This window comes from Nomascus leucogenys, chromosome 2 (genome assembly GCF_006542625.1).
Source record: "Nomascus leucogenys isolate Asia chromosome 2, Asia_NLE_v1, whole genome shotgun sequence".
NCBI lineage: Eukaryota > Metazoa > Chordata > Mammalia > Primates > Hylobatidae > Nomascus > Nomascus leucogenys.
In genome coordinates, this window is record NC_044382.1 from 130,404,880 (window position 1) to 130,427,144 (window position 22,265).

The following is a 22,265-nucleotide window of genomic DNA, read 5'->3' on the forward strand; positions in this document are numbered from 1 at the left end:
GTTTTTTATATGTTATATATGCATGTAAAATGTTTCCTATGTGTGCCAGTCACCATGCCATTGGATTTTGTGTACATTCTCTCATTTATTCCTCAAAACAACCCTGTGAGAGCTTGTTGTGTTTATCCACATTTCATAGATGAGGAGACTGAAGAAAGAGAGTTGCATGACTTGCACATGGTCTAATGGCTAGTAAGAGCAAATACTAGATTTCAACTCAGATTCTCTCACTTCAGGGCCAGATCCTGTTTTCTCCCCATTTGTATAGAAAATGTATGCAGATTGTTTGTAGAGGCACTGATACAGCTGAAAAAGACTTTTTTTGCAGTTTTATCTAACAATACATATAATATTTGGAGTGCTTCACACTACTCATTGAAGAGATTTTCAACTGTACCAAATTTATGAAATGGAGAAAGGAGCAGGCCCTACATTAAAATTTGTAAAAGCCACTGTCTTTGAAATATTATACTTACTCTGTGTTCTTTGTGCACTGTACTTACTAGTCCCCATCCACAGTGTCCTGAAAACAATGATCACTTGTTATTAAGGCATGACGTAAGGATGCCATTTTTTGCTTATGCAGACGCTCCCCAACTTAAAATCGTTCAACTTACGATTTTTTGACTTCACAATGGTGTGAAATAAATACACATTCTGTAGAAACCATATGTCAAGTTTGAATTTTGGTGATTTCCTAGGCTACTGATATACAGTACGATATTCTCTTGTGATACTAGGCCATGGCAGCTGCAGCTCCCAACAGCCACGTGATCACAAGAGTAAACAACAAAAAACCTATAGTGTATTAAGTGCATTTTCGACTTAACAATATTTTCAACTTAGGATGGGTTTATTGGGCCATAACCCCATTGTAAGTCAAAGAACATCCATACTGGCAAAGGAGAGAATAGGATTTTCAAATGATGAGGAGAATTTGATCACTGTTCATCTTCCTAATCATTTTGAGTCTAAAACAGAATTTTATTCAATTGTGTGAATAGTTGTTTCATGTCCCCGATTTCATTTGCTTATATTAAAGCCTAAAAAGGAATTTTAAGTATCAGTGGAAAGGCTGCCTGCACTTTTGGTAGAGCTTGCCAAAGAAAAGGAGGAAAGAATTACAGGGCTGTTCTGAGACTCTAAGTAAATAATTGGGCATTCAGCATGCTTTGTCTTGGGACATGTTGATTATATATGCCAGTTTCTTTATTCAGCTCTCACAGCAGGTTTCTCATAATTTTGAAGCTATTGGGACTGAATAAAATAAAATGCCCTTTTTCTGGGACTGGTTGGGTCACAGTGTGACTTACTTGGTGGGACTAGAGGAAAATACGGAAATTGGTGACCTGTTTGAAGAGCTGTGTCAAACGTTTGCTTCATGCTAATGTCAATATTCAGGTTGTTATTTCAAGATGATATGCATTTTTTATGATCTAAAATACAGCTCTGAGGGGGGCAGTCCAGCAGTGCCCTTAGGAGATCATTCCTACCCAACTGGAAAATATAGAAGCCCATTAGAACTGCAAATGCTGTCCAGCCATCCTACATCCGCCACAGCCACTTATGTAACAGATAACCTGTGGAGATGCTGAACTTGGAACCATTACAAGCCTAATATTTTCACAAGGAAGACTGTTATTGAACAGCTTTCTAATGGATTCAGCATATGCAAGTTTTTCTACATCCAGCAGGCATTTGAGTGTGTCCTGGCTTTGTTTCTTCAGTAAATGCCCCTGGAAAGGATAGTACAGAGGAAAATTCCTCTCTTGGTTTATTTTAGCCGCTCTCTGCCCTTCATATAGATTCCTAAAGAATGGGCTCCATGTGACTCCCAATTTGTGTCCTTTTTCTTGTAAAAATTACCTTAAAGACTCTAGTACCACAGGGTAGCCAACAGTTTTTAGTGGTCTCCTGAAGTGATAGATCCCTGGGTGATAGGAATTGATTTTCTTCATCTTGACACATGAAGTCTCAGAGGGTGCAATTATTTCATTGCCTGACTGTACCTGGCAGAACTAGCCACAGGGAATGTGAAGGCGGAAGCCTCAGGGACACCTGAGGAAAAAGCAGGGCGTGTCCTCGGATAGGCCTGCTTTGCCGGCCCTTGAGAAATATGTTGCTGGCAAAACAATTGAGATGGAATTATCTCAATTCGAAGCTGCTGCCTGTGTAACTTGGGCTGTTTTATTCAAACAAGAAGGTTCAGATTGTTTCATCCAGGCTCTCCCAGCACAGCTTCCTGCCCTCCACTGCTTGGGAGCCTCTGCCTGCTCTGCACTGGTTATTAATCCAGTGGGCTCTATGTTACTTTCAACATCAAACCTGTGATTCCTTTTGTTTCTGAATCATTCATGTGACTTTTAGTCACGAGATTCTTCCACAAAAACAACCTGCCTCATGGCATTGAACATTTACTAAGAGCACCTTTGCCTACACTGTATTTATTATTCTGTACTTTAAATATTTGCCCTAATACAGATTTTTTTAAGGGTACTTTTTGGAAAAAGAAAAGGCTCAGCAATTCTTGCAAATGGTCAGGAGCAGTGGTAGACATGCTGGTGAGGGGGGTGTTCCCACAGGCTGTGTTATTGTTGTTTTTCCACAATTTACTTTAAAAAGGAAAAATATTCCCCGCCTTTATTGTTTTGCTGTCATAGGGAAGTAAGTCAACAGTACTGAAAGTGCTGCGATCACAGATGAAAGCAAAATAGAGAAGTCTTTGATTAGCACGCACGCATCTGCTCTCCAAGTTCTGATCTTGACAAAGCATAACTGACAGAGAGCCCTACAAACCCGCAGACTGACAGGCAGTTAACTGTGATTTCTTTGACTCAAGGGGCACAAAGGGAGCATGTCCTTTACAGAGTCAGGGGTCATGAGGGAATACACAATTGTGGATATCCATACCCAAAAGACAGAAAACAGAGTCATGAAGAACATTGGTTCATATAGCAAACTGTCTCCATTGTCATCCTAACCTTACCACTTACTAGTTCAGTGGGTTAGAATTTTTTTTTTTTAAAGACGGAAAATATAAGAATAGGTCTCCCTGGACCTCAGTTTCTTCATCTGTAAAATGGAGATAATAGAACCTTCCTCACAGTGCTAATCTGAGGACGAAGTGAGAAAAGCCACATTGCCCAACCCATACTAGGCACTAGATGAATGTCAGCTGTTACAACTATTGAATCTCCTCCAACTTATTGTTTTTATTCCTATCAATATTATTCAGTTTACTTATTTTACCATTAGTAATGTCTAGGAGAAACTTGCAAAGGAATTATTAAGGCCATAACCTATTTAATCAATTCTTAGATGCACTTTATTTCACATTTTACCATCTTTTGCTTCTACATATATCGTACAATATACATTATAAAATCATTGCTGACCTTTATTTTTTACATTTTTACATCTAAAAACTGGAATAAATCTTGTAATTGATGGCATATTAGATTTGATAATCTATGATCACAGAGCTAACTCCTTTAAAACATGGATTGCCACACACTATAGAGACTTTATTGATACCAGCAATAAACCTGTGACATACTTCTCAAGTACATTTTTTATTGGAATTTGTCCAGCAAATCTTATAAATCACATGAGATAATTGCCTCTTTAAACAACTTGCATTGCCCTTAGGAACACATAAAATACAACATTAAAACAGGTTACCAAAACAGCAGAAAATCCCCAGAAGAGGGAACTGCTGAGGAAAACTACATGAGAGGAGTTTTCAGTCAGTACCTGAAGGTTGGATGGATAAATGGATATGTGGGTGGATGATGAAATGTAAGTTGGAGAGGCATTCTGGGAAACAAATGATACAGAAATCTTCATCCATATGACTTCATTAGATATTCTCTGAAAGCAATACTTATGGGGAAATGAAGGTCTGAAGTTATATCCATCCTTTAACACATCCTGCGTGTATATACACTCACTGAGAGAACACGCACTGAAGGGCTAAGAGGGGAGGGGGACACCATTACATATGTATCTAATCACATTAACAAGCGCCCTCTTAGCTGGAGAAAATTTTTGTCCTTCTTAGGAGGTATCTTCAGACAGTCACTTTGAATGGTAGAACTGTGCATCTCCACAGGCATGGTCTCCAGAATCAGGGAAGGATTTGTCTGTAAGCAGATATTAAATATGCTTTTACCAAAACCAGAGACTCTAGCCATCTCCATGTCCCCCTCAAAAACCCTAAATGTCTGTTGTTAGAAGACAAGGTATATAGTCAACCCATCATTTTGGGGAGTACTTCTCTGCATTGTATAATGGAAGATTTTGGTTTCCATGTCATATCTCAGTGGACGGGCCAATTGCACTTCTTATTTTAAATTATTATGCTTATTCTTAAATTGTCCAACATAAAACCCAAGACTGGCTTTGAGGTGCTAGGCAAAACCTTGTTCTGAACAGTCAAATAATGGTTCTTTCTTTATGTAAATCTTGCATATTGAATTGGTTAGAATCTTTCATTGTAAGGAAGAAGAGTTATCCATGCCTTCCTAAGAAGGGAAGGCAGGTTATTGTAACAATGTATGTTGAACCTGACTTGGAGGCCCCTCAGGGGCCAAGGTAACTTTTGGCTCACACAGACCATGTATGTCTTGTTCTCCCAGATCATCAAGCCCCTGAAAAGTCCGAGGTCCTAGACTCTCCCCCAAGATTTCCACAATGGGAACATTCCCACTCTTATGAAGGGCAGTATTCCATTGCCTATAACCCCACTACTAAAACTAAAGCACCGTGATTTTAATAAAGGGCATTTTTTATGCATGTGGAATAGACATACCCCCCATAATATTGGGGCCTGGAAATACGGAATGACATCTAACAAGAAGATACATGTAAAACGCTTCTCAGTATCTTGAACTCATCCGAGCTTTACTTGCTAAAGAAAGAAGTCTCTAGAATATCAAGGAATACAGCAGGTCCTTAAATTAACCTGGTTTCTTTCAACATCATCTTCTTATAATGTTGATGAGAAGAAAACAAAAACAGTTCCCAGCCAGGGCCACTGTCTCTGTGGAGTTTGCTCATTCTCCACATCTCTGTGTGGGTTTTCTCCGGGTACTCCAGTTTCTCCTCACGTCCCAAAGATGTGCACGTTAGGTGAATTGGTGTGTCTCAGTGGTCCCAGCATGAGTGAATGTGTGTGGGTGTGAGTGCACCCTGTTAGGGTGGTGTCCTGTCCGGGGATGGTTCCTGCCCTGTGTTCTGAACTGCCAGGATGGGCTTCAGCCACCCAAACCCTGACTGGAATGATCAGATAAATAATTATCTTACTTGTTTGTATTAGTCTTTCTTAAATGTATTTATAGCTCATATTTGTTTCCATGTTTCACTTTAGCAGTGTTTGGTCTTTATTTAGAAGTTTGATGCTGTTTTTGTGACCAGAAATATGTCACAGGAACTAAAATGGTAAAATTAGTTTCATTATACTTCATTTTGCTTAAAGCCGCAATTTCCAAGAACCTGTCTATGCCATCACATGAAGACTTGCTGTATATCATTGTCTGCTCCCTCAGTTTTCTGACTTCTAAAATAAGGCTTTTGAATTGGATGATTCTTTAAAATCTCTCCCCTCCACGTTTTTAGGAGTCCATGATTTAATATCACGAAGCAAACCAAATCACCACAAGTTTGAGAATAATCTATTGAAGAGAATTTGTTCTGTCAATGGTGGGTCCATCTATTTCACTGAAAGAGGTACCATAACCTGTCCTCTTGCAGGCCCCGTGTCTGAGCCATTAACCTCAACCAGTTGGTTATGTCTTTTATCCTGAGATACTTCCATTCATCCAGTTTTTTAAGGAGTTAAGATCATATGGTATAATCGTCTATGTCCAATTAAAAGTAATCCAGTATTTTTCCCCTACCTACTTAGAAAAAAAACAAAGGAACTGCTTTTACGTTATGCAAATGAAACATCACCTGCTCTGGTCCAAACATCAGCTCCAATTTTCTCTAGGTTTGCCTTTAAGGGGACTAAACATAGCAGCATATTCTTATCCAACTTCTAACTCCTAGCCATAGCTCCAGGCTCTGCTTCTACCCCATTCTCTAGAGACCCTTGAGGGTTCCAGTTTCTACCAGGTCTGTCTGCTTTTGCAGTTAACACTCACCCTGCTTTCTGGGATGCCTTCTTAGAAGGTTGTAGGCATAGATTACATTGTTCTCATCATGCTTTTTACGGGTCTTACTCCCTGGTGCTCATTTAGAAAAAGTGTGGTGTAAATGTTCAGTCTGTCTGTGATGTCACAAATACCTTCATAAACAGTGCCCTGTTCCCCAACATAAGGGGTGAAACATTAAAGGATTTGGCTGTTTTATTCCAACATTCCTTTAGCAGATTAGTTGGCATGTTCAGAAGATGAAGGAAAATTTAATCCAGAAAAGTATAAAAGTTCATGACCAGTCCGAGCAAACAACTGGAAAAAAAAATCCTTTAAAAGGCTAAGAAGAAAGAAGTTCAAGGTTATTTCAAACACATGATCATCTTTTTAAATGTCGCATTCCACCCACTAAACTTCATGCTGTTGTTTTTACCACTCTCATATTTTTTTAACTTTATATTTAATTCTTCTATTTTAAAACAGTGAAATCCCATCCCCCTGCTTTCTCCAAAGGCCAAGCATAACATGAAAATACCACAAAATACTCAGTGGGTAAAATGCAAACAGATTATGACAACACATACTGTGACTGCTCTATGTCTTTGCTTTTGAAAGGTTGCGTTCCAAGCTTTTGGTTCCCTTCCTTTAACATGAAAGAAGAGAAATCTTTACCTTAAGACACCACCACCACTTGGTCAGAAAATCAAGAGGGTCCTGGTTTTATTTCAATGAACTTATCTTACACTTGGCAACTTAAGGTATTTACCTGTTTTTTATAAGCCTGTTGATTGCAGGAGGTATGGATTACAAAGGCATGGCTGAAGAATTATAAACTTAAAAGTAGAAGCTAGTTCTCAATAGTTCCAGGTTTTATGGTAACATTCTTGAAGCCTACAGGCAGTATAACACAGCAGCAAGAACATTGCCTTTGGAGCCTTGGAATCAAAAGATATGGATTCTAGTTCCAACTTTGGGTCTGTCTAGCTGTGTGCCTTGGACGAGGCACTCAGTCTGACTGCAAATCTATTTTCCCATCTATAGAATAGATAAGTAAAATAAGAGTGCTTCCAAGGGAACTTCCTGCTCTTAAAATTCTCTGTGCCGTCCTCTTTCATTCATTTCAGTCAGAGATTCAAGGATTTTCAATTCACATCTGAATGAGAATTTCCTCTTGCTACGGTAAGCTTGGTTTTACTTAAGCTTCACAAATTAGAGTATTGTTTTCCTCTGTCTTTTTATCTGACTTCTCTGCAAGATATTACATGAATTCCAACTGTCTTTGTGTTTATAGGAAAAGATTCTTCTATGGCTTCTTCAGTTTATGCAAGAACAGGGCATCTCGTTGGATGAAGTAGACCAGGATGGCAACAGCGCCGTTCACATAGCCTCACAGCATGGCTACCTTGGATGCATACAGGTACACAGGCCCTGCTATTTTACAAAGAGAAATGAGTATATCAAATATTAAGCAAAACATTAAAATTCTGTTCACTACGAGAATGTCTGAATTACTTCATCTTTCGTATGGTTGTAGACAATAAGGAATTATTGCTCTATTTGTATTTCGAGAAATCCACACAAATGTAGGCATAAATATCCGTAAGAGTTTCTCTTTCAGTGTCCCAGGGTGTTGAAAGGGACTTTTTCTGCTCCCTTATCACTGCTGTAAAGCCCCGGTGCTAAGGACAATAGACATTAAATTTCCCCATGTTCTCAAGGCACCAGAGAAACCATTACCAGGCAGACATCTCTGTCTCTCACGTGGCAGACTGCCCTTCCCCTCACTAGTAAATTTCACCCTCCCAGGTATATGAAGAATGCGACAGATTTTTCAGGACTGGATTAGAATTCTTTGTGGTAGAGAGTTGTAGGCTAGAGAGAGAATGCTGTGGTTCCCCCTTTCTCTGTACTAGGACTGAGCTTCTCAAATGCATTCAGAAGGTCCAGAATTGGTTGGAAGTGGATTCAGATATTGATCCTCTCAGCCCTTGGGCAGGCCATCCAGGGCCTTGATTGCCCAACCACTGCACCCAACAGCCTCAAGTAGCCTTATCTTTTTACCCTAACTTGCCTTCTAAATATTGTCATATCCAGTGTGTACAATGATGTCAAAAAGTTGGGGAGCCAAGCCGCAGGGGAGGGGAAGGAGCCTCGTCCCCCTGCCCCAAGCCACATGAAGGGTGCTCCAAGAAAGCTCCCTAGACAGTGTAGGGTTCCTATGGGAAGAAGAGAGGGCATCTCATCCCTCAGTTGAATGCAGAGCTGCATGAAGCTGGGCCAAACCCAGAGCTGCCTTCCAAGTAGTGCATGGCAGGAAAGCCCAACAGGGGTCTCCAGAAGTCTGGAGTATATGTGAACATAAGACCCAGTTGATCTTTCCACCTAGAAAATGTTGAATGCCCTCAGTGACAGAGCAAAAAGAGGGGATAGCTGAAGGAGGAGTAGCAGGTGGAAGAAGCATGACAATGTGAGGAAAGGAAAGGCTTTGAATTGGAAACAAAGTCAAAGTTTAGACTTGGTCTAGAATTTTATTTACAGACATAAATCATTATTACCACAATCAGACCAATTATACCGTTATTATCATTGAAAGTGACCCAACATATACAGATTTATTCCCATATCTATCTGATATATGGGATAGGGAAATTGACAACATATGGTTCAAGGGCATGATTAGAGACAAGACTGTTACCTCATCAAGTTCATACAGTTCAAAATATGTTATGGTATATAACATGTAATACATTTTCTGCCTTTAAGAAAGCAGCACTCTTTTTTTTTTTTTTTTTTGGCTTACACGTGTGTTATTTTCCTATGTTGCAAACTCAGTGTGCTCAGTTATTCAACAGATACTTACTGAGGCCCTCCTGGGTGCAAGATAGATGGTATCCAAAACAGAAAACTGAGAGGTGAGAACCAGTTGCTCAGGAAGGTAGAGGAGACTTGGGAAATGACAGCAGAATATATGGGGAAACTATAAATATAAAAGGCAAGAGATTTATGAAAACAAAAGGCAGAGATAATAGCATAAATCTCTCTAGAGTGCCTACTCACATGAAACTGCTGTTTGGAGAACCAACTTGATAGGAAACCGTCCAGATAGCTGAAAGTTTTTCTATTATTGATGGCAAAGTGTGCATCTTCTAATTTAAGGCATCAAGTTTTTAAAAGAGTGATATGAAATTGGAGACTATAGGAGAGAAATTTAAATTCTTACCAGTTTCTGCAGAAATATTAAAGGAGTAGCATTTTTTTGTAAAGGAAATATGATTGAATAAACATTGAAAAATATGCTTTTCTATTTAACAAAACACTCTAATATTTAAGAGTCTTGAAACAAACTTTTAATCAGCTAAGAAATGACTAAAGCCAAAGAAAACCAGCTGGTATCACTACGTGAGATTTTAGTTATTTTTCTTTTTGATATGTGAAGAGAGAGAGTCTTTCCTTTTAGAGCGTTCATCACTCCACTTACACACAAATGATATTTTTGGCACTGGGTACCATGGAAGTGGAAACTTGGATAATCTTGGAAGGGGGTCTGTCCACTGGGTGTGAAATTTAAAGAAAAAAAAAGATAAGAGACTGAGAGTGAGCAAGGGACCCTATGAGGTGAGGAGGGGACTTAGTAAGGAAAACAATGGAAAGAAAAACTGCAGAGGTCAGGGTCAAAGGGGAGTAATAACAGTGTGTGTTTATATTGCATCTCTTCAAGAGCTCTGAGAGCTCAATACTGACATGGTCTCTGTGACACTCCTGTGAGGCAGGTGGCAATGGCTTTGTGGTGAGTTGACCTTTCATGGTGAGTGATCATAAAACAAAAGGAAAACGAAACTCCTTAATGACCTCTCAGTCTAAGTAGTCTAAAAATTTAAATACTACAACTATTGCGTAGAGGAAAATACTATCTACTACCCAGATTTATCCAGGTTTGCAGTCTCATCATGATATTGTCAAAGAATCTTATCAGATTGTAGTGGTTGATTAATATTGATGTAATAACTTTTTGTGGAATCTAATGATATCACAGTATGGACACAAAACAGTTTGGATGTTTTTTTTAATTATTAATTTCAACCATGTTCCATCAAATTTCTCTCTCTCCACAACTAATGATACCTTGGCCAGATTCCATAACTTTCTCCTTTCTTATGACTACTAAAATTTACTCCAAGCCCCTTTAAAATCTCAGTCTTACTTCTGATTCAAAGCATTCTCCTTCCCACCCAGACTAGACTCAAGATTCAAGGGACTTGGAATGGGAGTGAGACGTGCCTTTTTACACACCACTTTAGCTCCTATCCCCCTATCTCTTCTGGGCTACAGTGTCAAGGACAAGGAGGAGGTATGAAGAGAAAAAGTCCAATATCTCTTCGCTTAACTGGGAAAGGCATCCAACCCCCCTGAAAGTTGTCCCTGCTTCTTTGGCTGGCTGTGGTCACTGCTGTGGCAACCTTCAGATGCTGACTCTCCAGTGAGTGCCATGGGTGGGGTCTTCAGAGGGCCCTCTGGAGCCTTCACCTCCTCCCCCATACAGTTTTCTCCACCTCTGGGGCAGCCTATTGCCAATCGCAGCCAGAGAACCCTCTCCTCATTAAAGGGGTGACAAGAAGCTCACACAAAGCTTTCTTCTACAAAGCCTGCTCAATCTACAGACATTCCCTCACCATAGCCCGTCATGGGAGGGTGGGAGCTGCTTCACAGCCTCCCCACTCTCAGCCATGTCATTTCTCTCCAGTTCTTTTTATTCCCGATCAGGTGGGCTCAGCAACAAATAAACAGGTGTTATTCCAAAACCGATTACCAGAGACCAAATCCAGTTACTAGAGCCCAAGCAAATAAGAACAGGTAAGATTCCAGTCTCCCCCTCTTACAGGCATCTCTGACTTTATGAGTGATTCTCTTGGAGCCCAACCATGACAAGAGACAGAACTCCCCACCACAAAGACTGCGCTACATATCTCATAAAAGAGAGCACACTACGGACAGCCTCCTTCTCTCCTTCCCAGCCCCCTCCTTACGTGGGCTGCGGGTGAGCATTGGCAGTAGTAGGACTGGCTCTGCTGCGTCATCATAGACTCTGAAGGGAGGTGTGTGATATCGACTGCTGAAAGGTCCCTAGAGGCTCTCTTCATACTATTCAACATTCTGTTACAGTCTTTAAAATATGATGTGTGCAGAGATGTCCTGATACACGTCTCTTCATTTTCTGACAGACCTTGGTTGAATATGGAGCAAATGTCACCATGCAGAACCACGCTGGGGAAAAGCCCTCCCAGAGCGCCGAGCGGCAGGGGCACACCCTGTGCTCCAGGTACCTGGTGGTGGTGGAGACCTGCATGTCACTGGCCTCTCAGGTGGTGAAGTTAACCAAGAAGCTAAAGGAGTAAGTGGCCTGTTGGTTCCATGAGAACCAAGTCTAACTCATTATTGTTGTACTTAGGCTTCAGCCCAGTGCTATGGTGAGCACTCTTCTTTCCAGTTGTACAGGGAATTCCTAGCATTCTCCTCTTCTGTTCTTCTTCCATCCGAAGTCCTCACAGCCAGTGTTCGTGCTGAAGATGCCATCTCTGCAGAGGCAAAATGATGTCTAAACAGTAAAGTGTACAGCAAGCTCCCAAAGCAGGGAATTTAAGCCAGTGGACAAGGACAGAGAGACTTTCTCTGTGTTCACAACTCAGGGCCAGATTACAGAGCGCTGGAAGCACTCTTAGGCATCATCTCCAAACTTTTGTCCGTAACATTTTAGGAAATCATAAAGAACATGAGAGAGAGGAAAAGGCTAGAGATGGACCAATTTCCCAGTTTTCTCAAAAAGAAAAATGTGTGGGGGAAATTACAGATAAATAACTTGGTGACTATCACCAGCAAATTTCTTATAAAAATTAATCAGATGATTCATGAATCCTCAGAATAAAAAATAGTGCTCAGTCAGCATGAAGTTACTTAAAACACTCCATGACTAACTACAGTCAGTTCTTCTCTTGATAAGATTATTAAACTGGTACCAGTGCATGTCTGGGTGTCAGGGAAGTATTTCTGGGAGATTGTCATAATATGCTTCAAGAAAGAGGTCCCAGATGAAAGGTTATCAGGTAGGTCTCTGGCAAGTTGAAGGACTAAGGAGTTAACACCTGCCTGAGGGGAACCAAGGTCAGCCCTTGAAAAGCTCACCCATTAAATACAGTTTCCAGATTGGGGAGGGTTTCCTGAAAATCAGTCAGTATTCAAAGTAATGTTGACAGATTAGGAGGGTAAATCTTAAAAATTAAATTTTAGAGGGAAAATAGTCTTACCTTTAAGTTTTATACACACACACACACACACACACACATTTTTTTTCTGAATACAGCTGTACCCTAGAACTTAAAGTATAATTTAAAAAAAAAGAAAAAGAAAAAAACCTTGGTTGGGTGAAAGACCTCGATTAATTATAATCCATGCAACAATATGACAAGGCCTTGGACCCTCTGCCTCTTCTCTAAGCTTGGGGAAATCTCCCTTCTCTCTCTTCTTCCACTCTTTTGCCTTCGAGCTACAAGTCTCTGTGCCCCTCTACCCCTCCCCCTGTCAATACTAGAATAATTTCTTTAATGAGTTTAGACTTCTGGAAAAAATAAAATAAAATTTGAAACTTGAAAAAAAAGGGGTTCCTGCCAACCATCCTTTGCCTAGTTACACAAAACTTCCCCAAGTTAGGTGAGCTAGGTAAACTTCAAGGTCTCAATGTAATCACAGGGAAAATGCACACAAATTAATAACTCAGTAAGCCGTCTTCCCACAGGGAACACACTGTGCAAATGCCTTTATGAACATGTATATATTTCAAAAAAACAAGTTCCTAGAAAAGGAATTGCTAGAGCAAAAGGCATACATATTTAAAATGTGGATAGATGTTAACTAATCTTTCCAAAAATGCTATACTAATGTCCACTCCCTCTAGTAATGTATGTACATATCCATAAAGAGGAACTTTAAAATGATCCAATGGAATTTTTTTCCAAAGGTTCATACTCAGAGAAGGGATCACAAAACATTCTCCTTGTTCATAGCATGGAATCTACAAAACTTTTATGAGCTACAATCGCTGTTTTATTGGTGAACCGCTCAAAGTCAAAGTCTTGGCTGCTTTCTCAGTTGGTGATCCTGTAATAAAGTACACATATGTACTAGTAGACTGCAGTCCTTCAGTTTTCTCCAGAGCAGAATGCTATGGACAGCTATAGTTGGGCCAATGACAAGATGAACTAAGAGAGGCTACGTTGTACAACTACTGTATATCTCAGCGAAGTTGTCAAAACTAGAAATGAATGGAGAAATCAACTTGGTACAGCCACAGTATACTGTGACTTTCAGGCTCCCAGACACCAATAACATAGACAAGGACAGGAGAGAGGATGGAAAACACTAGTCTTCCCAGTCCAAAATTCTGGGGGAAGACAGTCTTGAGTGCCTTTTCCAACCTTCAGCAACTCCTCAGAGTTAATAATCATAGTTAACATTTAGAAATGGGAACCCTCAGCTCTACTGAAGTGCTAATCAACAAGCCTAGGTATTATGGGTGTCCCCCTCAAAAAAGTATGTTGAAATGTGACCTTATTTGGAGACAACACCTTTACAGAAGTTATCAAGTTACAGTGAGGTCATTAGGGTGGGTCCTGCTCTTGACTAGAGTCCTTATAATAGGCGAACATTTAGACACAGACGTGCACACGGGGAGAATACCCGTAAACATGAAGGCAGGAATCAGGATGTGCATCTGCAAGCTAAGGAATGCCAAAGACTGCCAGCAAACCATCAGAAGCTAGGAGAGAAGCAAGGAATAGCTTCGCCTCACAGCCTTCAGAGGGAGCCAGCCTGGCCAGCACCTTGATCTCAGACTTCCAGCCTCCAGAGCTGTGCGATAATAAACTTCTATTGTCTACGCCACCCAGTTTGTGGTACTTCCTTACAGCAGCCCTATCAAACTAATACAATGGCCATCTGCCTATATATTTTCTTTTCTACAATTAAAGCTGATGAGTTCTTCCTGAGGGCTACTATGGAATCCAGAGAGTAGTCTTCCTTCTCCATTCATACCTGAGATTCAAGTTGTCAGTCAACCCAATTACGCCAAAATATTTTTCTTGACTGTGTCATAATTCACTTAAAGAGACATAATAAACCCTTTAAAAGCAGACTCTAATCTTTCTTCATCTGTTTTATCCCCTCAATAAATATTTTTCTTAAAAACATGTGACTTGCAATACCAGCTAGCAAAGTGGGAAAAGTAGAATGTTTTTATGTGTTTTTATTTTTTTCATTAGACCAGAATCAGCAAATTATAGACTGTGGATCAAATCCAGCCCATCGAGCGGTTTTCGTAAATAAAATGTTACTGGAACACAGCCACACACATTCATTTGTCTATTGTGTAGGACTGATTTCATGCTGCAAAGGCAGAGTTGAGAAGTTGGGATACAATTGTATGGCTCACAGCCTAAAATATTTACTATTTGGCCCTTTAAGAAAAAGTTTGCTTGCTGGTTCCCACGTTAGACAATTACATGTCAGTGGGTGAGTCTGGAAGAATGAGTGAGATAAAATGAGATCACAGACTTCTCTGGTCTTAGTGATGAAATGTTTGGACTAAAACTGACAGCTTCTGAGAAAAACAAAGTGCTTGGGGCTTATAGAAGGGTATTAGCAGAATCCGATCTCACAGAATTAGATTTAGGCAGCTAATGGTTGCTGAGTATATGCAGTGACACTCAACAAGGAGAACATTGGGCCAATATCTGAAGTACAGCAGTCATTTTAAGAACATTTATGATATATTTATTTAGTTATATGTCCTGGCTCATGAGAGCTGCTGTCATTTTTTTCTGCTAATTTTATTATTATAATAGTTTTCTATTGCTCTGTAACAGATTACCACAAGATTAGCGGCTTAAAACAGCATCAAATTTATCTTACAGTTCTGTGGATCAAGCCAAGCTAGGCGGGACACATCTGTAGTCCCCACTACTTGGGAAGCTGAGGAGGGAGCATCACTTGAGCCAGGGGTTCAAGTCCAGCCTGAGCAGCATAGCAAGACCCTGTCTCTAAAAAAATTTTTAATTAAAAAAGTTTTTAATTCAAACAATTTAGGAAAAGGAAATATAACATTTTGAAGTATATCCTTCCATATTTTTCCTATATTTGTATATTTATATATATAGAAATTATGTATATATAAATTATATTATTATATATAAATAATATATATTTAATTATATAATATATATTATAATATTATATAATATATTATATGATATATTATAATAATATATTATATATTATATATTATAATATTAATAATATATATTAATAATAATATATTATTTATATAAAAATATATATAAATAATTATATATTATTTATATATTTTTATATAAATAATTATATATAATTTATATTTTTTATATAAATAATTATGTATATTATATATATATATATATATGCACACACACACACATGTGGGGAAGAGAGATTTTTCTTAAAAATGAGATTACAAGGTCAGGAGATCGAGACCATCCTGGCTAACACGGTGAAACCTCATCTCTACCAAAAATACAAAAAATTAGCCGGGCGGGGTGGCAGGCGCCTGTAGTCCCAGCTACTCGGGAGGCTGAGGCAGGAGAATGGCATGAACCCAGGAGGCAGAGCTTGCAGTGAGCCGAGATAGCACCACTGCAGTCCGGCCTGGGCGAAAGAGCGAGACTCCGTCTCAAAAAAAAAAAAAAAAGAGATTACAGATGTTTCTAAATTTACCATGGGTTTACATCCCAATAAACACCTCACAAATTGAAAATATCATAAGGTAAAAATGCATTTAATACACCTAACCTGTAGAACATCATATCCTAGCCTAGCCTATGTTCAGCGCGCTCAGACCACTTGCATTAGCCTACAGTTGGGCAAAATCATCTAACACAAATTGTACTTTATGATAAAGTTTGAATATCCCATGTAATGTATTGATTACCATACTGAAAGTGAGAAAGAACAGCTGGACGGATACTCAAAATACAGTTTCTACTGAATCCATATCACTTTCTGACCACTGTAAATTTGAAAAATCACAAGTTAAAGTATAGTAAGTCAGAGATTGTATATTGCAAATAGTATTTTGTAGTTTCCTTTTTTAATGAAAGTAAAGTATACTTCATATATACATATTTATATAGATGAAACTATGCTTTATATCTACATTATATAGTAAGACTTTTTCTATGTCCATAGATACTCAAACATATTATCATTTTAATAGCTGTCATTATAGAAATAATTATAATTTGTTCACTCAGACACTGATAAGCATTTAGGTTACTTATAGTTTTTCACTAATGTTGACAATAAATATCTTTTGGAGGTACTTTTGATTGTTTCCTTAGGAAAATTTCTGAACTGTAAGGATGAATATTATGCACATTTTAAGGCTTTTGTATTTATTGCAACTTACTGGAAATTATTATTAAAAAATTATGCACCCTAATTTATAGCAGTAGCCAGTATCAGAGACCTCATGTGTTTTGGTTGTTTTCCCCAGACAAACAGTAGAACGTGTCACGCTGCAGAACCAACTCCAACAATTTCTAGAAGCCCAGAAATCAGAGGGCAAGTCACTCCCTTCTTCACCCAGGTAATACCAGCACATTGTTGTTTAGCGTTCTTAAGTATCCTAAATTGTTAAGCCTTCTTCTGAACTTCCTTTGATATATTTTAAGAGGATGACAACAGAAAACATTTTCTTCTTATAAAGAGGAATAAAAATGAGAAATCACAGTGAAAAAGGCACTGGACCTAGAATCTGAAGACCTACTCTATTCTCTGATTCTGCTATTTCTTCATTCCACGACTATAAACAAGTCACTTACTCTTTTGTAAGAATTGAATCTTTCAATTCTTCATCTGTGAAGTGGGAATAGGAGATATATATATATATAGCTTGATAAGTTTATTGAAAATGGAATTAACTGAGAAAATTTATGCAAAATTGATGTATAAACAGTAAAACAGACAAATTTAGTAGTCATGGTAGTTATAGCTGAAGGCATAAGGCACCTTATAGCTGATACTATGGAGTATTTGCACGTGGTTTCGAAAAGAAATTACGTACTTATCTGTATTCTGTTCTTATTTACTTGTACATTATTAGTGGCAGTAAAGACCATGTAGTGACTTGTGGCTGAGTCATTTCGACCCAGTAGGAAATCATCTCATATGTCCTTCATCTTCTTTTTAGTTCACCATCCTCACCTGCCTCCAGAAAGCCCCAATGGAAATCTCCAGATGCAGATGATGATTCCGTAGCCAAAAGCAAGCCGGGAGTCCAAGAGGGGATTCAGGTTCTTGGAAGCCTATCAGCCTCCAGCCGGGCTAGACCCAAAGCAAAAGACGAAGATTCTGATAAAATCTTACGCCAGTTATTGGGAAAGGAAATCTCAGAAAATGTCTGCACCCAGGAAAAACTGTCCTTGGAATTCCAGGATGCTCAGGCTTCCTCTAGAAATTCGAAAAAGATCCCACTGGAGAAGAGGGAACTGAAGTTAGCCAGGCTGAGACAGCTGATGCAGAGGTCACTGAGTGAGTCTGACACGGACTCCAACAACTCTGAGGACCCCAAGAATACCCCAGTGAGGAAGGCTGACCGACCAAGGCCACAGCCCATCGTAGAAAGTGTAGAGAGTATGGACAGCGCAGAAAGCCTGCACCTGATGATCAAGAAACACACCTTGGCATCAGGGGGACGCAGGTTTCCTTTCAGCATCAAGGCCTCCAAATCCCTGGATGGCCATAGCCCATCTCCCACCTCAGAGAGCAGCGAACCAGACTTAGAATCCCAGTATCCAGGCTCAGGGAGTATTCCTCCAAACCAGCCCTCTGGTGACCCTCCACAGCCCAGCCCTGACAGCACTGCTGCCCAGAAAGTTGCCACAAGTCCCAAGAGTGCCCTCAAGTCTCCATCTTCCAAGCGCAGGACATCTCAGAACTTAAAACTGAGAGTTACCTTTGAGGAGCCTGTGGTGCAGATGGAGCAGCCTAGCCTTGAACTGAATGGAGAAAAAGACAATGATAAGGGCAGGACTCTCCAGCGGACTTCCACAAGTAATGAATCAGGGGATCAACTGAAAAGGCCTTTTGGAGCCTTTCGATCTATCATGGAGACACTAAGTGGCAACCAAAACAATAATAATAACTACCAGGCAGCCAACCAGCTGAAAACCTCTACGTTGCCCTTGACCTCACTTGGGAGGAAGACAACAGATGCCAAGGGAAACCCTGCCAGCTCCGCTAGCAAAGGAAAGAATAAGGCAGTAAGTGCTATTTGGAGAATATTCTTTTTTTTCCTTTGAATGGATTATGTTGTTCCTAATACTACAGATTGTGGGCCCACACTACCTTGAGGGAATACCCAGGAAAAAAAAAATCCAAAGAGATGCATGGAAAGCCAAATTCATGTGTCTAATGAGACATGTCATGTTAGATACATACCCCTTGCCCTTCTTTTGGAAAATACTCTAAGAGAGAAAGGTTAAAAAAACGTAAGAGATTATAATCTGGTCCCTAAATTTCCCTAAATGGCATAATCTTTAGGTGTTAGGGGTCCTAGACTTGGAGGCATTTCTGCAAGATGAAACCACCAATTAGCGCAAGTTTAGTCCTGCATTGGCACTGATTCTGTCCCAAGGAAGAGTTTGTTCTCTTCATGTGATGGGATAGTTTATTCTCAGGCCCAATTAAAAAATACATAAATAGATGCTCTATTGCCAAAGACTTAACTACACAACTTTGGGATGACCTTTGAAATGAATACACCACAGGGACCTCCACATAGGTATTTTACAACACAGACCCCTAAGTGTTGATTGGAGCCTATAGGAGTTTGAAGTGCTTGCCAGTCCACAGGGGATGGCAGAGTATGCCATGAACTACATTTTATAATTGCCTTCATTGGAAACCCATGCACTATAATCTGTGACTTATATCCAGTGGATAAGAGATATGAACATCTTTTTAGGCAATGTTTCCTGCAAGCTTTGCGCTTGCCATGCCATTAAAAAATGGTATAGCAGCCAAAATGCAAAACTGTCTGTGGAATGGAATGACCTAGATCATTCTCCATGTGATCCAGATAAACCACCCAGTGGAGCTGCAGAATCTTTGTAATTTATCATTAGCTATAATGTTAGAATCCCATTACAATGAGGTCTAAGAACTGTCCAAATTCTTTTTGCAGTACCCAAATCAAGTTTTAGTGAGTATTTCTCTAATTAATTGAACACCAAATTTTAAATTATATATCAATTTCCTCTGTAAATTGTCCTTGTTATAGAAGACTATATCATGTATTTGTTTCAGCTAGAAACAGCATACTTGTGCCCAAAACACCAGACCTTTTGGGTTAAATGTGTCAAAACTTAAGTCACTCAAATCAAACTTTTCCAGGTAACTTACTGGGTTCTGCTGCTCAGTAGTAAAAGAAGAATCATCTCAGTTGCCCATGCTCCTTAAAGTGCATACTAAGCCACTGTCCTCTAATCTATCTTCCTGCATGCTTCATGTTTACTGGGACTTGTGCATGTGCTGAGCTTGTTGCATGTTTTCAGATGATTTTTAATTGCACCTCTCTAGGAAATGTACAGCAGCTGCATCAATCTTTCCTCTAACATGCTGATTGAAGAGCATCTGCGTAACGACGCACGGTACGTGGTGCTAGGAGATGTGTTGTGCGGCATTGACATGCTTTGCTTTGAATTGCATGAGCTTTTAAGTCATGGACTTGGAGCACCTTTCATCAGGGGATAACACCAAGGAAGAAGAAAATTACAACTATTCCCCCAAGTAGAAGCAGGCACTGATGTAATGGTAACTAGGTCTTAGGTCACTAGTCTGCCCTTGGAGGGCTTCATTCCAGTGTCAGCCAGAAGAATCTGCTCAGTTCACAAACTTTTGCTGTATTTCCTAGTTGACTTTGGCTTTCAATCTTTGTTTTAATGGAGTCAAGTATTAAGAAAGTATTGAAATTAAATTTCCTGTCATGGTGGAGTGAGTCAGCCTCCGATCAGAACTGGAACTTTGAAACAGAGCTTTAATGTTATTTCAGTGCTGATTACAAACCAAAAGCTCCTTTTATTACCATTTTGCTGATCTCAGAAGCATGGCCTTGCCATTCTGAAATTTCTCTATGTTAGCATTATGAACACAATTTCAGTCCATGAGCCAGGTTTATGAGTGCCCACTAATAAAACAAGGGCCTTTCTCAAATAAGACGTTTACAATTCAAAATGCATGGACTACATAACACAGAAAGGAGAGAATCGAGTCCCCAGTGGCTGGGCCACCTCCTTGGGCAAAGTTCTTCTGCAGCATAGCTTTCATCTCCCTGTGGGATGAAACCTGTATGCCTTAATTGGTTTATTTCAGAAGAGTTACATCCCTAAACCATTTTAAAAGACTATCACTTTTTTTTTTTTTTGAAGACGGAGTCTTGCTCTGTCACCCAGGCTGGAGTGCAGTGACACGATCTTGGCTCACTGCAACCTCTGCCTCCCAGGTTCAAGCGACACTCCTGCCGCAGCCTCCTGAGTAGCTGGGATCACAGGCCTGTGCCACCACATCTGGCTAATTTTTGTAATTTTAGTAGAATGATGTTTTGCCACATTGCTCAGGCTGGTCTCAAACTCCTGGCCTCAAATGATCCACCTGCCTCAGCCTTCCAAAGTGCTGGGATTACAGGCGTGAGCCACCGCACCAAGTCATAAAAGACTATCACTTTTAAAATATTTAAACGAATTGAAAAATTATAACATGCCATTCAGTACTCTTCCAAAATCCTCCACAGCATGTATGTGGGTAGGTGGATGAGTGGGTGTTGGTGCGAGTGTATTTTTGTGTTGTGGGTATGAATTTTAGTTGAGAATACTAAGTTGTAAGAAAGTCACTCTGCTTTTTTCTTCCTCTAAATCAGATTTAATCTGCTCTAAGTCTTTATTCAGGCTAGAGGGAAATTAAATCTCAGTCATTTTAGGGGATGCCCCTAGGGGGCTCATTAATTCAGTATGTTAAAGGAAGAACCTTGGAGCTTCAATATTTACTGGTCACCAGTGATCTGCTTGGGTCAGGCTCACATGTTGCCAGAAGTCAGGTGTCTGAACTGCTTCCAGCCTCACCGGGGCAGGGAATCTTGGCCAATGGTGAGAGCCCAATGTCTGGGGTGGGAAAGGAATAGAAAAAAACATACTCATTCCCCTCGTAGACCTTGGTATTAGCCCACTTCTATTTCATTTCTCCTAACCTAGGTTCCTCACCCCTATGCCCTTGTCTGTCCCCATCTTGGGAGGAATGTGTTTTCTGGTGCCTGGAAAATTCTGCTTTTGTCCTTAAGCTGAAGTTACCAGCAACCCCCTGAGGCAAGAAAGCACGAAGAGTTGGCAAACTCCTTGGGAAGGGGAAGAATACCTCCTATTTCTTCCAGGCTCCTACAGCAACAGGGAGCAAGACAATTAGTATCACAGTAGATTCTCCTGCCAGAAACATTTCATTCTGTCTTTTTATAAGCAAGGGAACAAAGCTGAGACATCTGCTGTAATAGGATTACAAAAATCAGAGCACAAAATGAGGTTATGGGGCTACTCAGTTATCTGACGCTAGGTTAACACTTTCCCTCTCTAAGCTTAAGGAAAAGTCCTTCTAAAGGCTCTGTTTAGATTCACTGGCTTTACTTATTAACAGAGTTTAATTTCAACAATAAATACTTAGAAACCCCAAAATAAAAATATTCAATGTATTTAAATAAGCATCTTGACCCCTTCTCCTCATTACCCTGTAAATTAACCTATACTTTATCATGGTTGCCATTTGGCATGTGTTTCCATAGGAAGTGGAAACCTTAGTTCTTTCATGCTAGAAAGGAGAGGTTTCACTCACTCATAATCACACACAGACAGAGAGAACTAGGCCGGTTCACTCCTGAGATAAAGCAAGAATGGATCTCTCTGGCTGAAATAAAGATTCCTCTGATAAATTAAGACTAGAGTGGGAATGTGGGCCTGAAAAATACCTCAGCTTGCCTAATTTTGCCTATGGGACCCCACTGCAAGAAGG

General features: G+C 39.8%; 1 protein-coding gene across 4 annotated transcripts in view; it reads left to right on the forward strand.

Moving 5' to 3' along the window:
- Positions 1 to 22,265, forward strand: part of SNCAIP (synuclein alpha interacting protein) — a 150,000-nt gene that overhangs the window by 119,096 nt on the left and 8,639 nt on the right. For 3 of the 4 annotated variants that reach the window (XM_030818247.1, XM_030818241.1, XM_030818263.1), the window contains 5 exons: positions 7,426 to 7,551; positions 11,354 to 11,523; positions 16,708 to 16,800; positions 17,404 to 18,475; positions 19,794 to 19,864. In XM_030818247.1, the coding sequence (XP_030674107.1) occupies positions 7,426 to 7,551; positions 11,354 to 11,523; positions 16,708 to 16,800; positions 17,404 to 18,475; positions 19,794 to 19,864 (1,532 nt within the window). The remainder of the gene's footprint in view (positions 1 to 7,425; positions 7,552 to 11,353; positions 11,524 to 16,707; positions 16,801 to 17,403; positions 18,476 to 19,793; positions 19,865 to 22,265) is intronic. The other variant, XM_030818253.1, reaches the window with a different exon arrangement.